Genomic DNA, 22,647 nt, shown 5'->3' on the forward strand with positions numbered 1-22,647 from the left:
CTGTTACTCCTGACTGGTAGTCCTGCACACTTGAGCGCCATCCTAGAACCGGTTGCACAAGTGATTCGTAAGCAATCTCCTTTGTAGACCTATTGCACTACCACAGAATTCTACCAATAAATCAAAGTCTGCCATCTGCTTTACCTGCAACTGAACCTATGTAATATTTCATATCCCTACAAAGTGTTACACCCAGGCACATGTATGAGTTGACCGATTCCAGCAGTGAGTCATTAATGTTATAGTCATAGGACTCTACATTTCTTTCATTTTGTAGAGTGCACAATTTTACATTTCTGAACATTTAGAGCAAGTTGCCAATCTCTGCACAACATTGAATTCTTATCAAGATATTATTTAATATTTATGCAGCTTTCTTCAGATAGTACTTCATTATAGATAACTGCATTCTCTGCAAAACACACGATTTTACTGTTTATTAGTGTGTACAAAGTCATTACTATATGACATGAACAGCAAGGGTTGCAACACATTTCGCTGGGGCACGCCCGAAGTTACTTCTACATCTGACGATGGCTCTCCATCCAAGATAACATGCTGTATCCTCTCTACCAAAAACTCCTCAATCCAATCACAAATTTCACTCGATACCCCGTACGACGTACTTTTGACAGTAAGTGTAGGTGTGGTACTGAGTGAAATGCTTTTCTGAAATCAAGAAACACTGCATCTTCCTTGTATCCTTGATCCAGAGCTTTCAACAATGTAATGCAAGAAAAGCGCAAGTTGTGTTCCACATGATCAATGAATAGGAATCAGGTTGCTTAGCTGCTGTAATAACCTGAACACCACTTACATGAAACTTGTTTTTATTCTAACTGCACAATTACACATATACACACATAAACAAGCCTCACAAGCATCACCAGTAGAAACACACGCTGCCCAAAGGAGCGCACCAAGACCCGCATCCTAAGAGCGTGTCAGTCCACAGTGATACCACTCTGCTCTATTCTGGGGGTCGATGACCACCACAAAGCCCCCCCCCCCCCCTCCCCCCTTTCCAGTGCGGAGCACCGTGAGAGGAGGTGATGTAGGTTGGCATGGTGATCGTTGTGATAAAGTCGCGGTGCCATGCCGGTGGGCATAGCGGGCGGCCAAAACAAGAATCTGGGATCAAGCGGCCCAGCGATGCGGGGGCGTGATGTGCCGTGAGTGGCGCGCGAATGCAGAGGTGGCCATCCTCCTCGATCGAAGCGGTGATTGCCGCCTTCTCCACATCTGTTGGTGCCGCAAACGTGTGTAGGTGTGTAACCTGGGCGGCTGAATCGTCCAATGTGTGGGGGGGACGTGCAGGACGAACAGTGTCCCATCTCGTAGCTGGAGAGACAGGTCCTTGACCGGAAAAGGTGACACGGCGACGCTGGCATTGTTGGTCTGCGTCGGCCAGTCGACAGAAACACTAAAGTGAGGGAAGTTCTTGTTTCACCTGCAGTATGAAGTCCAGAAAGTGCCACGCATTTGGATGCACTGCAACATGTGTGGGCCATGGCGCGTGGACTGTACTAGTGGGGTTATGTTGTGTACTCAGGTTTAACACTGTAGTCAGAGCCGTCAATGACTGAATTACCGGCAATTTGTCCATGAATGAAATTGTAGGCAAACTCATGGCGAGCTCTGGGTCACAAATCACATGGTGGTTCATCAGTGCAGGAGGAAAGATGAGAAATGCGCGTACTTGTGGTCGTATCGAAAAAGTCCGGGGTGCCCACTATGGGAATCAGGTCACATAGCTGCCGTAATAATCTGAACACCACTTGTATGAAACTCGTATTTATTCTAACTGCACAATTACACATATAAACACATAAACAAGCCTCACGAGCGTCACCGGTCGAAACGTAAACACACACTGCCCAAAGGCGCGTGCCAATACTCGCGTCCTAAGAGCACGTCAGTGCGCAGAGATACCACTCTACTCTATTCTGATGGTTGATGACCGCCACAAATGTTTTTGAAATCCATGTTGGTAGGCATTGTGGAGGTTATTCTGTTTGAAGTACCTCATTATGTTTGAGCTCAGAATATCTTCTAAGATTCTGCAACAAATATAAATATTGCAATATAAACTACCTGATAAAAAAGTGAAGCAGCCACAAGGGGAGGAGGAAACAAACTGGAACTTCGAGGGCTGAGAGGGTATATGACATTATTTCATTGACTGCAAAGTTATGAAGTTATGAAGAACTTAGAGTATTAGCCCACTTATAAGTACAGAATTGCACCACCACTGGTCTGGATGCATGCACTGATTTGCTTGGAAAGGGCATGATAAGGCTATTGCATCATCTTCTGAGTCATGCTTGTTCACAAGTGTTGTAAATGGACCTCAATATCATGGATACTGGCGTTGAGACAGGTTTGACATCGGTGCTGGCCCCACACGTATTCTATTGGCAACAGATCTGAGGATCTTACAGGCAACACAAGTACCTCAATATCACTCAGACAGCTCATAGAGACATGTGTCATACTCAAAAAATGGCGTCACCCATATTGTCACATGAGAGGTAATACGTGAGACAAGGTACCATTCCAAACACAGCCATTTGCTCATGTGAAATGCAGCTTACCCTTTTCTCACATGATATGCTGAAAACTGTGGGTGAAGGGCAACAGGCAGATTCCATTTTTCTAAATTGGAAGCATTTGACACAGTACCCCATTGCAGGCTGTTAATGAAGGTATGAGCATACGGAATAAGTTCACAGATATGTGAGTGGCTGAAAGACCTCTGAAATAATAGGACCCAATATGTTGTCTTCAATGGCAAGTGTTCATCAGAGACAAGGATAGCATCAGGAGTGCCCCAGAGATGTGTGACAGGACTGCTGTTGTTCTCTACATACATAAATGATTTGGCAGACAGGATGGGCAGCAATCTGCAGTTGTTTGTTGACGATGCCTTTGTGTATGGTAAATGTCGAAGTTGAGTGACTTAGACAAGATGACAAAATTTGCATTTGATGTGGAAAAATGTAATTTAATGCATATGAGTAGGAAGATTAAACCTGTGATGTTCAGATACGGTATTACTAGTATCCTGCTCTACACAGTCAGGTCGTTTAAATATCTGGGCATAATGGTGCGATTCGATACGAGGTGGAACGAGCGTGTGAGAACTGTGGTAGGGAAGCCAAATGGTTGACTTCAGCTTATTGTGAGAATTTTAGGAAAAACTGGTTCATCTGTAAAGGAGACTGCATACAGGATACTGGTGCAAACTATTCTCGAGTACAGCTCGAGTGTTTGGGATCTGTACCAGGTCAGATCGAAGTAAGACATCAAGGCAATTCAGAGTCAGGCTGCTAGATTTCTTAGCAGTAGGTTTCAAAAACATGTAAGTGTTATGGAGATGCTTTGGGAACTCAAATGGGAATTCCTGGATGGAAGGCAATGTTTTTTTCAAGAAAGACTATTGAGAAAATTTAGAGAACCAGCATTCGAGCCTGCTACTGAACGATTCTCTTGCCGCCAACATACATTGCGCATAAAGGCCTCAAATATAAGATACTAGAAATTAGGGCTCATACGGAGGCATATAGACAGTCATTGTTCCCTTGCTCTGTTTACTAGTGGAATGGGAAAGGAAATTACAAGTAGTGGTACAGGGTACCCTCCATCACACACCGTATGGTGTTTTGCGTGGTATCTGTGTAGATGTAGATTTATGTTCTACTGCCAATGGTAGCCTATACGTGGGATGGTAATTCCCTGGTTTGGCTGCTCAAGATGATGCAGTATATTTCAGGGGGTTCATTGCTTGTTTTTGGTTGGTGGGAACTGACATGAAGGGGCCACCATCACATCTGAATGCCCCACAAATCAGAATGTTGTACAATATGATCAGCTGGCCAAATGGACACTCACGGTGATGCTGTTTCAAACTCTGTCAGGTACTGATAAGCCTGTCTCATGCATGTACACATACTCTTCACTGTGGTCACTCTGCATCTGACACTGTTCATGCCTCTTTTATATCCTACTCAGCATGGTAACTACACTGAATATGAACAACACTAATGCACTCTTGTGACCTTTCCACCACCCACAGAAATCTGCAGCTCTAATCATTTACATGGTGTATACTTGTATGAAGCAAAATTCACATCAGACCAAGTCTTCTGTGCACGACACTGTTTTACTCAGGTACTATAAAAATGTTAAGGTTTGCTGATGACATTGTAAGTCTGTCAGAGATGGCGAATGATTTGAAAGAGCAGTTGAATGGAAAAGATAGTGTCTTCAAAAGAGACTATAAAATGAACATACAGAAAAGTAAAATTTAGTGAAATTAAGTAAGACAGTGCTGAAGGGATTGGAGTAGGAAATGATAAAGTGAAAATAGTAGATGAGTCTTGTGATTTGGACAGAAAGATAACTGATATTGGCAGAAGGAAGGAGGATATAAAATGCAGACTGCCTATACTGATGAAAGTATTTTTTAAAAAAGAGAAATTTGTTAACAATGAATATAAAATTAACTATCTGGAAGTCTTCTCTGCAGATATTTTTATGGAATGTAAGCTAGTACAGAAGTGGAACATGGCCAGCAGACAGTTCAGATGGGAAGAGATCAGAAACTGTTGAAATATTGTACTACAGAAGAAAATTGAAGACTAGATAGGTAGATCAAAAAACTAATGAGGAGGTACTGAACTCAATTGCGAAAAAGAAATGTATGTCTAACCTTGACTAAAAGAATGGGCAGTTGGTAGGGCACATTCTAAGGCATGAAGGAATCGTTATTTTTGTAGTGGTTGGAGGGAATGGGGTTAAAAATTGTAGAGGGAGTACAAGCCTTGACTACAGTAAGCAGGCTCAGATGTAGACAGATCACACCCGTCTACAAGAAGGGTAGTAGAAGTGATCCAAAAAACTACCATCCAATATCCTTGACATCAATTTGTTGTAGAATCGTATAACATTTTCTGAGCTCAAACATAATGAGGTATCTTGAACAGAATGACCTCTGCAATACCAATCAGCATGGATTTCGAAAACATCAATCTTGTGAAACACAACTTTTCTTTCATGACATTACTGAATGCTTTGGATTGAGGCAACCCCAAAGATGCAGTGTTTCTTGATTTCTGAAAAGCATGTGACTTATTGTCAAAAGTATGTTCATATTGGGTATCAAATGGAATTTGTGACTGGATTGAGGATACAGCAACTTATCTTGTATGGAGAGTCATCGTGAGGTGTAAAGTAACTTCGGGTGTGCCCCAGGGAAGTGTGCTGTGACCCTTGCTGTTCATGTTGTATATTAATGACTTTATACACACTATTAATAGTAAAATCATGTGTTTTTCAGATGATGCAGTTATCTATAATTATGTACTGTCTGAGAGAAGCTGCACAAATACTTAGTCAGATCTTGATAAGATTTCAAAGTGGCATAGAGACTGGCAGCTTGCTTTTAATGTTCAGAAATGTAAAATTGTACACTTCACAAAATAAAAAGGCATAATATCCTATGATTATAATATCAGTGAGTCACTGCTGAAATCAGCCAACTCATGCAAATGCCTGGGGGTAACACTTTGTAGAGATATGAAATGGAATGCTCACATAGGTGGAGTTGTGGGTAAAGCAGGTGTCAGACTTTGGTTTATTGGTAGAATACTGAGAAACTGCAATCAGTCTACAAAGGAGATCGCTTGCAAGTCACTCCTGTGACCGGTTCTAGAATATTGCTCAAGTGTGTAGGACCCATACCTGATAGGACTAGCAGGGGCTATTGAACTTATACAGGGTGTTACAAAAAGGTACAGCCAAACTTTCAGGAAACGTTCCTCACACACAAATAAAGAAAAGATGTTATGTGGACATGTGTCCAGAAGTGCTGAATTTCCACATTACAGCTCATTTTAGTTTCGTCAGTATGTACTGTACTTCCTCAATTCACTGCCAGTTGGCCCAATTGAAGGAAGGTTATGTTGACTTCGGTGCTTGTGTTGACAGGCGACTCATTGCTCTACAGTACTAACATCAAGCACATCAGTACTTAGCATCAACAGGGTAGTGTTCATCACGAACGTGGATTTGCAGTCAGTGCAATGTTTACAAATGCGGAATTGGCTGATGCCCATTTGATGGATTAGCACGGGGCAATAGCCGTGGCTCGGTACAGATTTCCAGAATGAAGGTGTCCCAACAGGAAGATGTTCGAAGCAATTGATCGGCGTCTTAGGGAGCATGGAACATTCCAGCCTATGACTCGCGACTCCCCAGACCTAGAGTGACGAGGACACCTGCAATGGACGAGGGAATTCTTTGTGCAGTTGACAATAGCCCTAATGTCAGCATCAGAGAAGTTGCTGCGGAGAGTGCTATGGGAGAACCAGTTGTTTCCGTACCATGTACAGTGTGTGCACGCACTATCAGCTGCTGATTGGCCTCCACGGGTACACTTCTGCGAATGGTTAATCCAACAATGTGTCAATCCTCATTTCAGTGCAAAAGTTCTCTTTACAGATGAGGCTACATTCCAACGTGATCAAATTGTAAATTTTCACAATCAATATGTGTGGGCTGACAAGAATCCGCATGCAATTGTGCAATCACGTCATCAACACAGATTTTCTGTGAACGTTTGGGCAGGCATTGTTGGTGTTGTGTTGATGTTCTTCCACCTACGCTCAGTGGAGCACATTATCATGATTTCATACGGGATACTCTACCTGTGCTGCTAAAACATGTGCCTTTACAAGTATGACACAACATGTGGTTCATACACAATGGAGTTCCTGCACATTTCAGTCAAAGTGTTCATATGCTTCTCAACAACAGATTCGGTAGCCGATGGATTTGTAGAGGTGGACCAATTCCTTGGCTTCCACGCTCTCCTGACCTCAACCCTCTTCTCCAGGGCTGCATCAGCGCATCAGGGATTCCATGAGACGGAGGGTGGATGCATGTATCCTCGCTAACGGAGGACATTTTGAACATTTCCTGTAACAAAGTGTTTGAAGTCACGCTGGTACGTTCTGTTGCTGTGTGTTTCCATTCCATGATTAATGTGATTTGAAGAGAAGTAATAAAATGAACTCTAACATGGAAAGTAAGCATTTCTGGACACATGTCCACATAACATATTTTCTTTCTTTGTGTGTGAGGAATGTTTTCTGAAAGTTTGGCCATACCTTTTTGTAACACCCTGTATAGAGAAGGGCAGCATGAATGGTCACAGGTTTGTTTAATCTATGGGAGAGTGTCACACAGATACTGAAGAAACTGACCTGGAAGACTTCTGAAGACAGATGTAAACTACCCCAAGAAAGTCTATTAACAATGTTTCAATAACCGGCTTTATACTTGAATTGAACAGAAAGAAACCCTAATAACTGGTACAATGGGACATACCTTCTGCCATGCTCCATGGTAGATGTAGAGGTATTTAGGTTGCAATAGTTATGAAGACTACCACGGAAAGCTACATCTCTTTGGACTGAACACCATCACCACCACCACCACAACAACAACAACAACAGCAACAAAAACAGAAGATGACCATTATGCACATCCTGTTTTGTGAAATTAGTTCTGGTATTTTTTTTATTTTTTATTTATTTGGTATGTGTATTCCATGGATCCATACATGCAAGTGATTCGCCTTGATGTGGAACATGTCAATACAATTGTACAAATCCAATTAATGCTATAGAATAGTAATATAATACAATGATATAGATATTATTAAGTATCACTTTTTCTCATTTACAAGCTGTCATTTAACTAGTATAGCAATTCACACTATAACATTATAACTATAACATTAACATAATATTGTATCATCCATCTAATAACTAAGAGACTAAATAGATCTATTATTAATGGAGTGCATTACTTCCGGAAAAGATTTCATCTAAGGAGTACAGTGGATGGTCAAGCAGGAATTTTTTTAGCGTACCTTCAAACAGTGTTTCATTTTCTCTTGTACATTTAATATAATTAGGCAATCCATTAAAAGTCTTTACAGCAGCATACTTTACTCCCTTTGTACAAGTGATAATTTTTTTAGTTCGACATGTAGATCATCTTTACCTCTAGTATTGTAGTTATGTTATGAACAATTTGTGTCATACTGAGCATAATCTTTATTAACTACATTCATCAGAGAGTATATGTACCGACATGTTGTGGTCAGTATACCTAACTGTTTGAAAAAATTTCTACATGAGGTTCGTGGAGGAACCCCACACATGATACTGACTGCTCTCTTCTGAGCAGTTAAGTGTTATTTTTTTTTGGGGGGGGGGGGGGGGGGGGGGTGGAGGGGGGGACACATACTGTTCCCAGTTGAGCCTAATGTCAATGTGAGCCCCCAGGAATTTAATGGTGTGCACCTGTTCTAGTTTCTGATTGTCATGAGCAATTACTATATTTTCTAGAGTTTTATTTTTGTGTGGAATTGTATAAAATTATATTAAAAACAAAGATTCCAAGACTTACCAAGCGGGAAAGCGCCGGCAGACAGGCACATGAACAAAACACACAAACACACACACAGAATTACGAGCTTTCGCAACTGGCAGTTGCTTCGTCAGGAAAGAGGGAAGGAGAGGGAAAAATGAAAGGATGTGGGTTTTAAGGGAGAGGGTAAGGAGTCATTCCAATCCCGGGAGCGGAAAGACTTCCCTTAGGGGAAAAAAAGGGCAGGTGTACACTCGCACACACACACACACACACATCCATCCGCACATACACAGACACAAGCAGACATATTTAAAGGCAAAGAGTCATTGTATAAAATTAGTTTTTTTTTAATATTAACTGAAAGAGAATTAATTGAAAACCAAGCTGTAACTTCTCTGAGTGTATCATTAACATCAGATCAGCAGTAGACTTACCATCTACTACAGCGCTTGTATCATCAGCAAACATTGTGAATTCACAATTTTTACTAATCGACAAGGGTAAATCATTAACATATATTAAAAACAGCTGAATTTAGCCCCATTCAAAATCCACTGGATTAAAAGATCCTTTGTTGCAGCCATTTAGAACCACCTTTTGTTTCCTGTCTTCTAGATATGATTTTAGCCAGTTACCTATAGGCCCTTTGATTCCATAATGGAAGGCCTTCTCCAAGAGTATCTTGTGGTTTACACAATCAAAGGCCTTGGAAAGACCACAGAAGACACCAACTGGAGACTTCTTACTATTAATAGACTCCGAGACATCATTTGTGAGTGAATATATGGCACGCTCTGTGGAAACCCCTTTTTTGAAGACCAAACTGACTGTGATTAATAATGTTAAGTTTATCAAGATGTGCCACAATCTTGTTATACACTGACTTTTCAAGAACCTTTAAAAATGTTGTTAAGAGAGAAACAGGATGATAATTTTTGAAATCTGTAGCATTGCCAGACTTGAAAAGGGGTCTCACAATGGCATATTTCATTCTCTTTGGAACAACTCCCTCATAAAGAGATGTGTTGCAAATGTGAACAAGTACTACACTCACATCATTACTGCAGGCTTTCAACAGTTTACTAGAGATGTTATTTATACCTGAAGATCCTTTATTTTTCAATGAGTGAATTATTTTTTTTATTTCATTAGCAGTTATGGGTGTTACATTTATATCATTAAAGCATTGTGGGAGGTTAAGTTTCAGAATATCTGCAGCTTCCCTTAGGTCACCACTGCAACCTATTTGAGAAGTGACAGTTAGAAAGTGGTTGTTTAATGTGTCTGCTATCTGTTTACTCTCAGTTATTTCCAAATCATTAATTTTTAGAACAGCAGTTTTCACATATTCAGATGGTGCAGTACCTGTTTCCCTCTTTATTACATTCCAAATCATTCTGATTTTATTATTTGAACAATTAATTTTAGATTGTATGCACATACATTTAGATTTTTTAATGACTTTAGTTAAGATTTTACAGTATGTCCCATAATAGTTCATCTGGATGTGATTATTGGATTGTCTGGATATTATATATAGTTCTCTTTTTCTCTGGCATGTATTTTTATGCCCTTGGTGACCCATGGTTTTTTGCTTGATTGCATGTTCTGTAGTCTGCAGACCTTTTTTGGAAAAACACTTTCAAATATACCTGATAATTCATCAGTAAATAAATTATATTTTGAATTAACATCATTTGCAAGATAAACATACCTCCAGTCAGTCTGCCGAATGCATAATTTGAAGTTTTGGATATTTTCCTCATTCATTTTCCTAATGGTTTTCCACTGTGCACTGTATTAAAATTGTCAATTGTGAGTATTTGACCATCATGATCAGAGAGACCATTTATGACTTTTTCAACTTTGATGTGATGAGTTCTACTCATATCTACAAAGATATTGTCTATTAGAGTGCAGGAAGTGGCAGTAGTTCTTGTGGGAAAACTGACAGTGGAGACAAGATTGTAGGTATGCATTAAATTTGCAAACTCTGTCTTAGAAGATGAGCTTTCTAGAAAATCTATATTAAAATCTCCAGTCACTATACTGTTCCTATTTTCCCTTGTGAGATACAATAGCACAGAATGTAATTGTTTCATGAATACTTTAAAATTACCAGATGGAGCCCTGTATACTGCTATGATTACCAGTTTCTTGTTAGCTTCTACTATTTCTGTGACACATGCCTCAAAGCCCTTCTCTACACAATATTTCTCTGCATCTATTGTATTAAAGGACAGGCTGTTTTTCACAAAAATAGCTGCCCCACCTTTGCACATATGCTTTCTACAAAATCAGGTAGCTAATACATAGTATTGAATATTGAGAATTTCGATGCCAAAAGTGACATGGTGTTCTGTCAGACAGAGAATATGAACACAATTTACACCTGTTGATTCATCAATATTTACAATAAATTGGTCTAACTTACAGAGCAGGCTTTGCATATTTTGGTGAAAAATTTTGAGCTTATTTTTAATTACATGATTGGTTGTGGTGCTGCCACTGTTGGGACTGAGTTTTATTTCTTTTGACATGCCAGTATCACAGAAACAGTTTTCTGCAGGGAAGGGGGAGCTGTTGTGCTGATAACACCCACATTTGTTGTTGTTAACTGCATTACTTACATTCTGATTGGAACCTTCCCTCTTGTGCCCCTGTACCATAAAAAATCCCCGTTTGCAGCTGAGGCTTTCTTGATCTCAGGCACATCCTATGTGGAGCAGCTGCAGTCAGTACTGTCCTCTTTTTTGTCATAGAGGATGGATCTCCTGTTGGTGAGGTTTCTACACTGTCAGCTTGTACACTTGATCCTGTGGGTGTTGGTGTTGCTGTTTCTGCCATTGATGACCATTCTTCCTCCTTAAATGCTGCTGCTGCTTCACAGGTTGGTAGTGGACTGACTTTTTCCACTTGAGTTGTAACTGCTGGTGCTGTTACAACTCAACCTGTTGTGTTGATTCCCATACAGGTGCTGCTGCATGTGAAGTCTTCCCTTCAGCTGTTCCATTAGTTTTGAAAGAGTATTTTGATGACACTGTCTGCACTTCTTCCAATGGTACAGTTTCAATGGTCACTAACAAAAAAAAGAAGAAGAAGAAGAAGAAGAAGAAGAAGCTGGAACCCCTGCACACCCACACCGGCATGATGGCCAACTCAAAAAGTCTACTGCCATCTCTGCATAAGGTTTAGTTTTCAGTCAAGTGAGGTGTCACAGGATGTGGGTACTGCAATGTTTGTGTACGTCTGGTTAAGGTTAACCATTAATATGCGCTCATCTGGAGATAGAAGTCAAATGAAGGGTAGCGGTTTGAAGGCCACAGGAAAAAAAGTGCCAAGTCAAGAACCAAGGGAAAAAAACCTCTGCGATACTTAGGTTGGGTGGTAAGAGCAGTAGCGGATGCCTTGCTGCCTGCGATAGGTCGTGCAATGGTAGGCTTTGTTAGTAGTGGGTATCATGCAAATCAATACCTTTGACATTGTGCCGTGCTGTTGCTCGGAGGCTGCCGCTGGGCACCGGTAAGATCTGCAGGTGGCGCAGCCGTGTAGGAGCTGCATATCCACAGACAGGAGCTGCGTACATCATCAGAGGTCTAATCAGTGTCATGTATGTGGACCTCGACACCCTCCTGTTCAGTGTGCTTTCCCTGTTGAGCATTGGGTACACCTGTTTCAGCCTCGCGAGCACTTTGTTGGCAACGTACTTGATGTGGTCTCCCCATGTAAGTTTCAGGTCCAGCCAGACACCTAGGTATCTGACTTTCTCTTGGAAACGTATTGGGAGTGTATGTAGTGTTATCAGTCTACTGTGTTGATGTTTGTGCAGTATTTTCGGTCTGCGTGTAAACAGAACTACTTTGCACTTGTCGACGTTTACTTTAATACGCCATCGCTGCAACCAAGGCTCGGCTCTTCTGAGTGCTGTCTGTATTCATGAATTAATGTTCGACGGTTTCCAATGTTGCACAAGGATGGCGGTGTCATCTGTGTAGACGGCTAACATCATGTTTTGTCTCGCTGGGAAGTTGTTACTGTTCCGGTTGAACAAGATGGGCCCTAGGATGCTTCCTTGGGGTACTCCAGCTTGGATACCGTGTTGTGTTGATTGTTTATCCTGCACCTTAGTGTTAAAACACCTGTTCGTGAGATATGAGTATATGAGACGTATGAGTCCATCCGGGAAACCTACTTTGCTTGGTTTGCATATGAGGCCATTGTGCCAGAGACAGTTGAAAACCTTTTTGATGTGGCTTTGTTCATGTTGTAGCCATGTGTTATATGTTTGACTATGCGGAGGAGTTGTTGTGTTGTCGAGTGGTGATTCCTAAAACCGAATTGCTCCCATCTTAGGGTGTCATGTGGAGATGCTGTGCCTAGTGATACGTTTTAATATTACCTTCTCAACAATCTTGCTGAGTGAACACAGCAGACTGATGGGTCGGTAATTTTGTGGGAGGGAGTGGTCTTTCTCTGGCTTCCTGAACATCAGGACCTTGGCCGCCTTCCAAAAGTCAGGGAAGTGTTGGTATTTTAGGATGGCATTCGTTAAGTGCGTAAGGTATTCTACGGCTTTATCCGTGAACTCCTGGAGGACACTGTTATGAATGCCATCAGGCCCAGGGGCTTTCCTAGCGTTGGTGTGCTTGATAGCCCATGTGATTTCATTTGTGCTAGTGTGTCTAATTTCATTGCGTGAGGGCTGGGCTACAAGTCGTGTAACCTCCTGGTCCATTTTAAGTGTGAATACTGGGTCTGAAGGAGCCAGATTCGGCATGAAAGATGCTACAAGTGTTGTGGCCATAAGCTCTGCCTTCTCTATCACGGAGTAGGCTCTGCCGTCTGGTCCTTGTACCATGGGAATGTAATGTTTCTCCCTGGTGAAGTGTCTGTCTAGCTTCCACATGCCAGAATGTGTGGTATCTAGCCCAGCGTGTTTCTGTCCCCATTGTTCGTTTTTGAATGTTTGTATTTTATCCCATATTATGCTCTGGAGTCTGTTGACGTGCAGTTTATAGAACGGGTACCTGATACGCTGCAAGTATCTCCTGAGGCGGTTCCTCATTGAGATAAGGCCCAGGATCTCCTGGGGCAGGGCCGTCAAGTGTTGTCTTGATGTTGTATATGGAATGGCGTCAGTCATTGTGTCTTGAACGGCAGTTGTGAGAACGTCCACAGCCTCATCGATTTGCTGCGTGTTGTTAATTTAGTGGGTGTCATGAATATGACTATCAAGCGTTTCCTTGAGCAGTGTCCAATTTGCATGCTTGTAGTTCAGTATCCTGTGTGGTTCGATGTTCTGCAGTGTTTCTTCCATGTGCAGTATTACAGGCATGTGGTCGAGTCCAGATCGTTTTCAACCGTAAGGTTGAGTGCGCATGTGATGCCCTTTATGAGGGCTATGTCTAACACGTCTGGCCTGTGTGGGGGCTGTGTAGGCACAAACATGGGTAAGTTCAGCCCAAGTATAATGCAGTTTTGGCCTAGTGTGTGTTCGTATAGTTTCTTGCCGTTGGAGGTTCGTATTCGTGAGTTCCAATCGGGGTGTTTTGCATTTGGTCTCCAGGGCGATTACCCGTGGTGCTATGTTGAGTACTGTGCTGATATATCGTATTACTATGTTTTTAGGAGGATTGTACATTGATACCAGCACAGTGTTGGCTCTGTTGAACTTGACCCTGATGGCCATGGCCTCTAGTCTTTCAAGCGCAGGGAGCTCAATGTTCATGTGTTCTATTTCTCTGTGTATGATGATTGCTGTGCTGCCTCCCCTCCTGCCATCTGCTCAGTCGTTACAATAAACGCAATACCCTGGGATGTTTAGCTATTTGCGAGGCATAAGCAGTGTTTCATTCACGAGAGCGATTCGGATACGCCTTTGCTCTATGAATGCGGCCATTTTGGCTTTTTTGTTTGCTATCTCGTTGGCATTCCAAAACAGTATCTGTGAGTTTGTATTGTCGTCTGCATTTTAGGGCTGGTGTGGTGTATTATCCATGTAGTAGTGTAAAAAGTTGCGTGACAGTGGCTTGGAAGATAGTCCAGTTGAGTGTGTTCGATATGAACTGCGTGAAGAGTTGTGAGACACACCCCATAATCTTCGCAACTACTTTGGTGGTCGTGAGTCCAGGGAATAATGTCTCCATTATTCTCCAGAATGTTGATGTAATGTTGGGCGTGTTGGCCTGTGCATTGTTGGTCGTGTTAGCGGCCGCTTGTGCCTGTGTTGGCGTCTAGTGAGGGCTGGCTTGTGTGTCAGCTGTTCGTGTGATGGTTGTGGGTGCCTGCGTATTCACTGTGGTGAGAGAGTGTGTTGTGTGGGTTGTCAAGTTGGTGTTTGGATTGTGTTCGTGAGGATCAGTGTCCTGTTGCCTGTGTACTTGATGTGGTGTGGTCGTGTTCCTCCCGTTTTGATTGTATCTCCTTCTCCTCCTCTGACGCTTGGTTGTCCCTGTATTAGTGCGTCTTCTGTAGCCTGTGGTGGGCTGCAGTCCACTATCTCAGTGGCTATGGTGGTGTTGTTACTGGTGTACCTGATGCTGTTGTGGTGTTAGGAGTGTGTCTGTTGTGTGTCTATTGCTGGGGTGTTTGTTGTGCGTGGGGGCAGTTTCGGAACTGTGATGGCGGTAGGTTTAGCATGTTTAGCTATTTTGCACCTCAGAGCTGCTTTGTATGCAATGCACCCCCTTTAGTTTGCCAGATAGGCGCACTTGCAAGGTGCTGTGTTGGGGAGTTTGCACTGTTGGGTCATGTGACCACCAGCACAAATGTGACAGCGGGAAACGAGACCACATCGGATACCTACGTGCGCAAAGCGCTGGCAGTTGTGGCATTGTTGGTGTGTGTGTGTGTGGCGTATTGTTTATCTCTACACTGACGACCATATGAAGAAACAATTTTAACTTCAGCAGGTGGCGGCAGTTGGCCATGTCGCCAATTCCGCCATGTAGCTGTGCGATGGTCTTGCTGTACTGAACTCTGTCAATCAGTTTACCCGAATGCACTCCCATCTGAGAGTGGTGAGTTCTTCATGTATTGTTTCGATTGGGGTTCGTGAATCTGTCCCCTTGATCATGTACTGCTGTGTCTTTTCAAGGACTGTTCTGTACGTGAAATGCTCTACCTCCCTTTCTTTAAGAAATTCCAGCAGATTCGAGTAGTCTCTTGTTTGCCACAGACAGTGTGGCGTGTTCCCCGTTGAGTTTTGAGTAGTATGTTGTGGAGTTGTGTTTCTTACTACATTCTTTGTTTAGGAGACTAAGGTCTCCATAGTTGTGTATGATGACTACTGGGAAGCCAGTCACGGATTTGTTTTAGTTCTGCATAGCTGCTTGTGAGTTTGTGAGTGCTGCAGTCGCAGGGTCGTTCGTGTTGGTCCCTGTGTTGCTGTTGTTGTTAACTTGTGGTGTAGTTGGAGTTGGCAACGGCACTTGTTGAATGCCTTGTGAGTTTGTAGGCTCACTTGTTTGCGTGTTTGGTGGCTGTTTGCATCGCAGACTGAACTGCTGCCATGGTCCGTCTTCTGTGTTAGTTGTGTCCTCTGTCGGCTCTGGCTCCAATTCCGTCAGTGCCTGGGCCACCAGAGGTGAAAGAGGGGGCATGTCTTTTGAGTTTTCAGCAGGCGCTTGTGTGTGTGGTGTGAGTGTTGCTGTTTGTGAGTGTTCACTGCCCATCAGCAGTGTGATCAGCTCTTGCTGATCTGCAATCTGCTTGTCCTTCAAGGCTTTGTATGCCTCTTGGAAGATGGACATGGACAGTGGGACAGAAATGCTGGCAGGAGTAGCCGGCATTCCCGCCTCTTGAGCTGCAGCTTTGCTGCGGGTTAATGGTGGGGAAGCATAGGAAAGATCAGACGTCTTTGCTGCTTGGAGGAATTTAATTCAGATATAGAAGGATGTATGACAATTTTGCTCTTTTTACGAAACGACAATTATTACTTTTTTTCTGCGAAAGTGCAGTGTATTGTGTCCCTACGGAAGAGGGGAGTCCCTAAGACCTATCTGTGTGATGTACAATGCGTGGTGCAAGAGAGCACGGATAGAAGAGAGAGGCCTAGAGTGCACCAGGTTATCCAATGTGAATGGGCCCCTAACATTGAGATTACCCTACCAAAGAACGGGAGAGTCCCACTGGGGAGGTTTGCAACCAGAATTGTGGGAAGTTGGAAGCGTTACGCGGCTTGCTCTGGTTTGTGGCGCTCAGAAGAGCATCACAGGCAGCTACGCCAGTTGTAGCTTACTTGAGACCACTCCGAGGAGCTATCAAACAGGCAGTTTCACCAGGTGCAGAGAGGAGCATTCCATTCGGATCAGCTGCTTGACTGCTCCTAGCTGGTTCCTGTGCATTCCATGTCGAGTAAACTGGTATCTCTCTTAAGAATTACTGTCCAAAAACTTCATATCCTTGAATGCTTTGCATACCTTTTGAAACATTCTGTTTGTGAATTTGATTTCATTGTTTACACATGAACTGTTTATTAGGTCATGCCTGTGTGGGATGCTAATGACGATTGTTTTTCTTGGCGAGATTCTTTCCAGTGCATTTTGCAATGCTGCAATTGCATTTTTCATTTTTATAAACATCATTAGCTCTAGCAATAATTACACAAACATTATTTGGTTGAAGGTTTAAATCTTGACTGTGTATTCTATAATGCTTTTCCATCAATGTCACTGCATAGACAGATGAGAGAAGAGGACTAACTTGAAATGTGCAGGTCACACGACCTGCCTCAACCTCACCGTGGACATGGTGCCTCACATTCGTCGCTACGACTGGCAGTGCACCGACTGCAAGATATGCATCCAGTGCAAGGACCCTGCCGATGAGGATAAGATGCTCTTCTGTGACATGTGCGACCGTGGGTATGTAACTGAATCAATCTCCCCTCATTCTTTTCAAATCTCCAATCTTTTCAGTTCTGCCATGTACCCTCCATATTTTATTTCTGCTTTCTGGATGATCTGAAACATATATTGGAATTAATAACACCTGCTCTTGAAACAATGCAGGCTGCACCATTTTTTTACCATGTCCACACTATACTGAGTATAATTAGATACAAAATGTGAGCACACTTTTGTTTAGATCCAATCTCTATGACCAATACAGGAATGAGAAGCCTAAGTAACCTTTTTTTATTCTCCTCCTTCCATTGGTGACAAATGAAAATGAGTTGGCAATTGAGGTATATTAATTTATTGAAGCCCAGACATCTTGTATTGTGTTTCCACAAATATATAGGGCAGACAACAACACGTTAAGTATGCAGTAAAAAATGTTTTTCAAACAGATAAGCATTTGCGCAAAAAATGTATAGTATTTGCTACAATGGAGTACCATCTGTTTTAAGCAGCAAATAAATGAAAATAGACATCAAAACTGTGCACACTTGTTCTGCCAAAAACAATAGTGACTACGAGATATACGAGGGTTGGAACTTAAATAGTGGCAATCATTTATTCACAACCAATACAAAAGAATTACTTGTTTGCACCTGTTTCTGTCCTTCAAAGTAGTCACCAAGGTTGTGCAGAACCCGTTGCCAGCGATGTGGAAGGTGTAATATACCATTAGCAGAGCCTGTTCTGTTGATGGTGCAAATGGAGTGGTGTGTTGCCTGTCATATCCCTGGAACAGTTCTGAAGGGAATGCCACGAAGTGATTTCTTCATCTTTGGAATCAAATCAAAGTCACAAGGACTTAAATCATATTACTGTTCATTTTTGGAGCACCACCTGCAACCAGCTTTGAGAAAGAAGCAGCGACACTTTCTGCACAACCCACCCATCATTTTCCATGACAATGCACGAGCACATATAGCGCAAGCTGTGGCTGCTCTGTTCATCCGATGGGACGGGGAGGTACTGTACCATCCACCATACTCTCCGGACTCAAATCCTTGTGACTTTGATTTGATTCTGAAGATGAAGGAACCACTCTGCGGCATTCACTTCAGAACTGTTCCAGAGATTCGATAGGCAGTAGACTGCTCCATTCACACCATCAACAGAACACGCTCTGCTAACGGTATACTGTGCCTTTCACATCACTGGAAATGGCTTCTACACAACGCTGGTAACTACTTTGGAGGACAGTAACAGGTGCAAACATGTAACTCTTTTGTACCAGTTGTGAATAAATAGTTGCCACTATTTAAGTTCCAACACTCATAGAAAAGACAAAAGTCACAGTGGCTGTATACACAAAAATATAAATAAAATAGAAAGAAACTTCCACATGGGAAAAATATATTAAAAACAAAGATTCCAAGACTTACCAAGCGGGAAAGCGCCGGTAGACAGGCACAATAAAATAACACACACACACAAAATTTTGAGCTTTCGCAACCGGCGGCTGCTTCGTCAGGAAAGAGGGAAGGAAAAGGAAAGATGAAAGGATGTGGGTTTTAAGGGAGAGGGTAAGGAGTCATTCCAATCCCGGGAGTGGAAAGACTTACATTAGGGGGAAAAAAGGATAGGTATATACTCGCACACACACGCACACACATATCCATCCATACATACACAGACACAAGCAGACAATAATACTAATACATTAATAGATTATTATATATATAAATACGGGCATATTATATCTTTATTTGGTGTATGAATTTTATAGTTAAACAGTTGTACAAATTAATGTGACCAACTGTCGGAAGCCTGAATAACCACTTTTTGGAGCATTGACTCTGCAAAACATGCAGGAAGAGAGTCCGTGATGTTCTGGAAGGGACCAACAACAATATGGAGCTGTACCAACTCCAGTGCTCAGTTGAGACTGTTATAACTTCAAGTTGAACAAATATATTTTAAGGACAACACAATACATGTAAGTCACAGATCAAGTAAACAAAGTAAGACGTGTGTACACTTTAACAGTCAAATCAGAAGTGAATCTGAGTCTAGCGGCCACTGGCTGGCTGGCCGCTTAGGTGGAGCAACTGCTGCACGGCTGGCAGACAGCACCACATGTAGAGGACGCGTGTAACTGTGCGGCGGCACTTTGAAAGATCGGCGAGTCACAACAGAGACACCATTGTGCTAACAGCCCGATTTTCCATTGTACCTTCCAGATCGATGATATCACCCAGGGAAAACCATGAAAACATTCCACAGCCCGGATCCTTCCAACAACTGCTGCAGGATGTTTGCCATTTGTCTGATGAAGCACAAAACTTTACTAATTTGAAAATGCCACCTGTCACCACTCAGTTGACATCCAATTGTAGTATCGGTTGGACAAATTCCAGCCTTCATTGCCGAACGACACCAGTCAGCACGGACGCACGAGCCAGGCGCTTGCTGCGGAGGACCATAGGCAACAACGTTCACTGAACGGTTATTGAGGAGACACTGTTGGTAGCCACATAGTTTGTCTGAGTGGTCAGTTGCTCAACAGTTGCACATCTGTTCGTCTGTTCACATATCCGTATCTGTCATTGACCACTATCATCTACGTCCCGTGGTGCAGCGCATTCGCCTGGTGCCAGTTTTGTATAGCTCCATTTTGCCACTACTTTAACCACAGCGGCATGCAAACATTTTACAAAATTAGCTGTTTTGGTAACGCTTTCACCCTTGGCTCAAAAGCCAATGATCATGTCATTTTGGACTTCACATAAATCGCTCCGTTGTGCATTACGACAACAACTGCACTGTTTTCCACATCCCCCTGACCTGCCTTATATACCTTCCTCTCCTAGTGCTGCTGCTTGCTCTCCATTGGTGATTACTGCACACTGAAAATAGGCACAGGTAGTGGTCACATTAATGTGTCTGAACCATGTGTTTAGAAATTGGTTTTCTTAAGATTTATGGATGAGGTCATATAGTCAATGCGAGTTTGCCTTCAGGTACTTGTAAACAGAACAAAAATTATATTTCATCAACAGTTCCCTTTCCTGTGTCCTGAAGGTATTGCTTTTAATTAAAAATTTTATTGATATCAAAAGAAACAACTCTTGGATTTCTGTGCCAGTATGGGCTTAGTAATCACAAACTTCTTTTTTAAACCTGAAAACATTCACCGGTATACTTGGGAAAGCAGGGGAACCAGATCTGTCATTGACTATATAATAACAGATCAGGAATTCAGGAAGGCTGTGTGGGATACGCGTGTATTCAGGGGATTCTTTGATAACACTGATCATTATTTAATCTGCAGTGAAATTGGGATTGTGAGGCCGAAAGTGCAGGAGGTCAGGTCCATATGTAGGAGGATAAGAGTGGAGAAACTTCAGGATAAGGAAATCAGGCACAAGTACATAACAGCGATCTCAGAAAGGTACCAGTTAGTTGAATGTAGTCAATTACAGTCATTAGAAAAGGAATGGACAAGGTACAGGGATACAGTACTAGAAATGGCTAAAGATTGTCTTGGAACAGTAGTGTGAAAAAGTAGGATCAAGCAAACAGCTTGGTGGAATTACACAGTCAAGGCAGCCTGTAAAAGGAAAAAGAAGGCATATCAAAAATGGCTACATACTAGAACTCAGGTAGACAGAGAAAGTTATGTTGAAGAAAGAAACAAAGCCAAACAGATAATTGCAGCATCCAAGAAGAAATCTTGGGAAGACTTTGGAAACAGGTTGGAGACATTGAGTCAAGCTGCTGGAAAACCATTCTGGAGTGTAATTAGCAGTCTTCAAAAGGGAGGTAAGAAGGAAATGACAAGTATTTTGGCCTGCATCTCGTGGTCATGCGGTAGCGTTCTCACTTCCCACACCCGGGTTCCCGGGTTCAATTCCCGGCGGGGTCAGGGATTTTCTCTGCCTCGTGATGGCTGGGTGTTGTGTGATGTCCTTAGGTTAGTTAGGTTTAAGTAGTTCTAAGTTCTAGGGGACTGATGACCATAGATGTTAAGTCCCATAGTGCTCAGAGCCATTTAAACCATTTTGAACAAGTATTTTGGACAGGTCAGGAAAACTGCTGGTGAATCCTGTGGATTCCTTGGGCCAATGGAGGGAATATTTTGAAGAGTTGCTCAATGTAGGTGAAAATACGATCAGTAATGTTTCAGATTTCGAGGTAGAATGGGATAGGAATGATGATGGAAATAGGATCACATTTGAGGAAGTGGAGAAAATGGTCAATAGATTGCAGTGCAATAAAGCAGCTGGGGTGGATGAAATTAAGTCAGAACTCATCAAATACAGTGGAATGCCAGGTCTTAAATGGCTACACAGGATAATTGAAATGGCCTGGCAGTTGGGACAGGTTCCATCAGACTGCACAAAAGCAGTAATCACACCAATCTTTAAACATGGAAACAGAATACAACTACAGAGGTATCTCTATAATCAACGTTGTGGGTAAAATCTTCTCAGGTATTGTTGAAAGGAAGGTGCGAGTATTAGTTGAGGACCAACTGGATGAAAATCAGTGTGGGTTTAGGCCTCTTAGAGGTTGTCAGGACCAGATCTTTAGCTTACGGCAAATAATGGAGAAGTGTTATGAGTGGAACAGGGAATTGTATCTAAGCTTTATAGATCTAGAAAAGGCATATGACCGGGTTCCTAGGAGGAAGTTATTGTCTGTTCTACGAGATTATGGAATAGGAGGCAAACTTTTCCAAGCAATTAAAGGTCTTTACATGGATAGTCAAGGCAGCAGTTGACAGTAAATTGAGTTCATGGTTCAGAGTAGTTTCAGGGGTAAGACAAGGCTGCAACCTGTCTCCACTGTTGTTCATATTATTTATGGTTCAAATGGCTCTGAGCACTATGGGACTTAACATCTATGGTCATTTCATCCACCCCAGCTGCTTTATTGCACTGCAATCTATTGACCATTTTCTCCACTTCCTCAAATGTGATCCTATTTCCATCATCATTCCTATCCCATTCTACCTCGAAATCTGAAACATTACTGATCGTATTTCACCTACATTGTGCAACTCTTCAAAATATTCCCTCCATCGGCCCAAGGAATCCACAGGATTCACCAGCAGTTTTCCTGACCTGTCCAAAATACTTGTTCAAAATGGTTTAAATGGCTCTGAGCACTATGGGACTTAACATCTATGGTCATCAGTCCCATAGAACTTAGAACTACTTAAACCTACCTAACCTAAGGACAACACACAACACCCAGCCATCACGAGGCAGAGAAAATCCCTGACCCCGCCGGGAATTGAACCCGGGAACCTAGGCGCGGGAAGCGAGAATGGAACCGCATGACCACGAGATGCAGTCTATTATTT

At 42.4% G+C, this 22,647-nt stretch overlaps 1 protein-coding gene across 6 annotated transcripts in view; it reads left to right on the forward strand.

Annotated features, from left to right (window-relative positions):
• Positions 1 to 22,647, forward strand: part of LOC126291589 (microtubule-associated protein futsch-like) — a 263,380-nt gene that overhangs the window by 187,598 nt on the left and 53,135 nt on the right. For all 6 annotated transcript variants that reach the window (XM_049985126.1, XM_049985122.1, XM_049985124.1 and 3 more), the window contains one exon: positions 17,159 to 17,306. In XM_049985126.1, the coding sequence (XP_049841083.1) occupies positions 17,159 to 17,306 (148 nt within the window). The remainder of the gene's footprint in view (positions 1 to 17,158; positions 17,307 to 22,647) is intronic.

Source organism: Schistocerca gregaria, chromosome 9, assembly GCF_023897955.1.
Source record: "Schistocerca gregaria isolate iqSchGreg1 chromosome 9, iqSchGreg1.2, whole genome shotgun sequence".
Taxonomy (NCBI): Eukaryota; Metazoa; Arthropoda; class Insecta; order Orthoptera; family Acrididae; genus Schistocerca; species Schistocerca gregaria.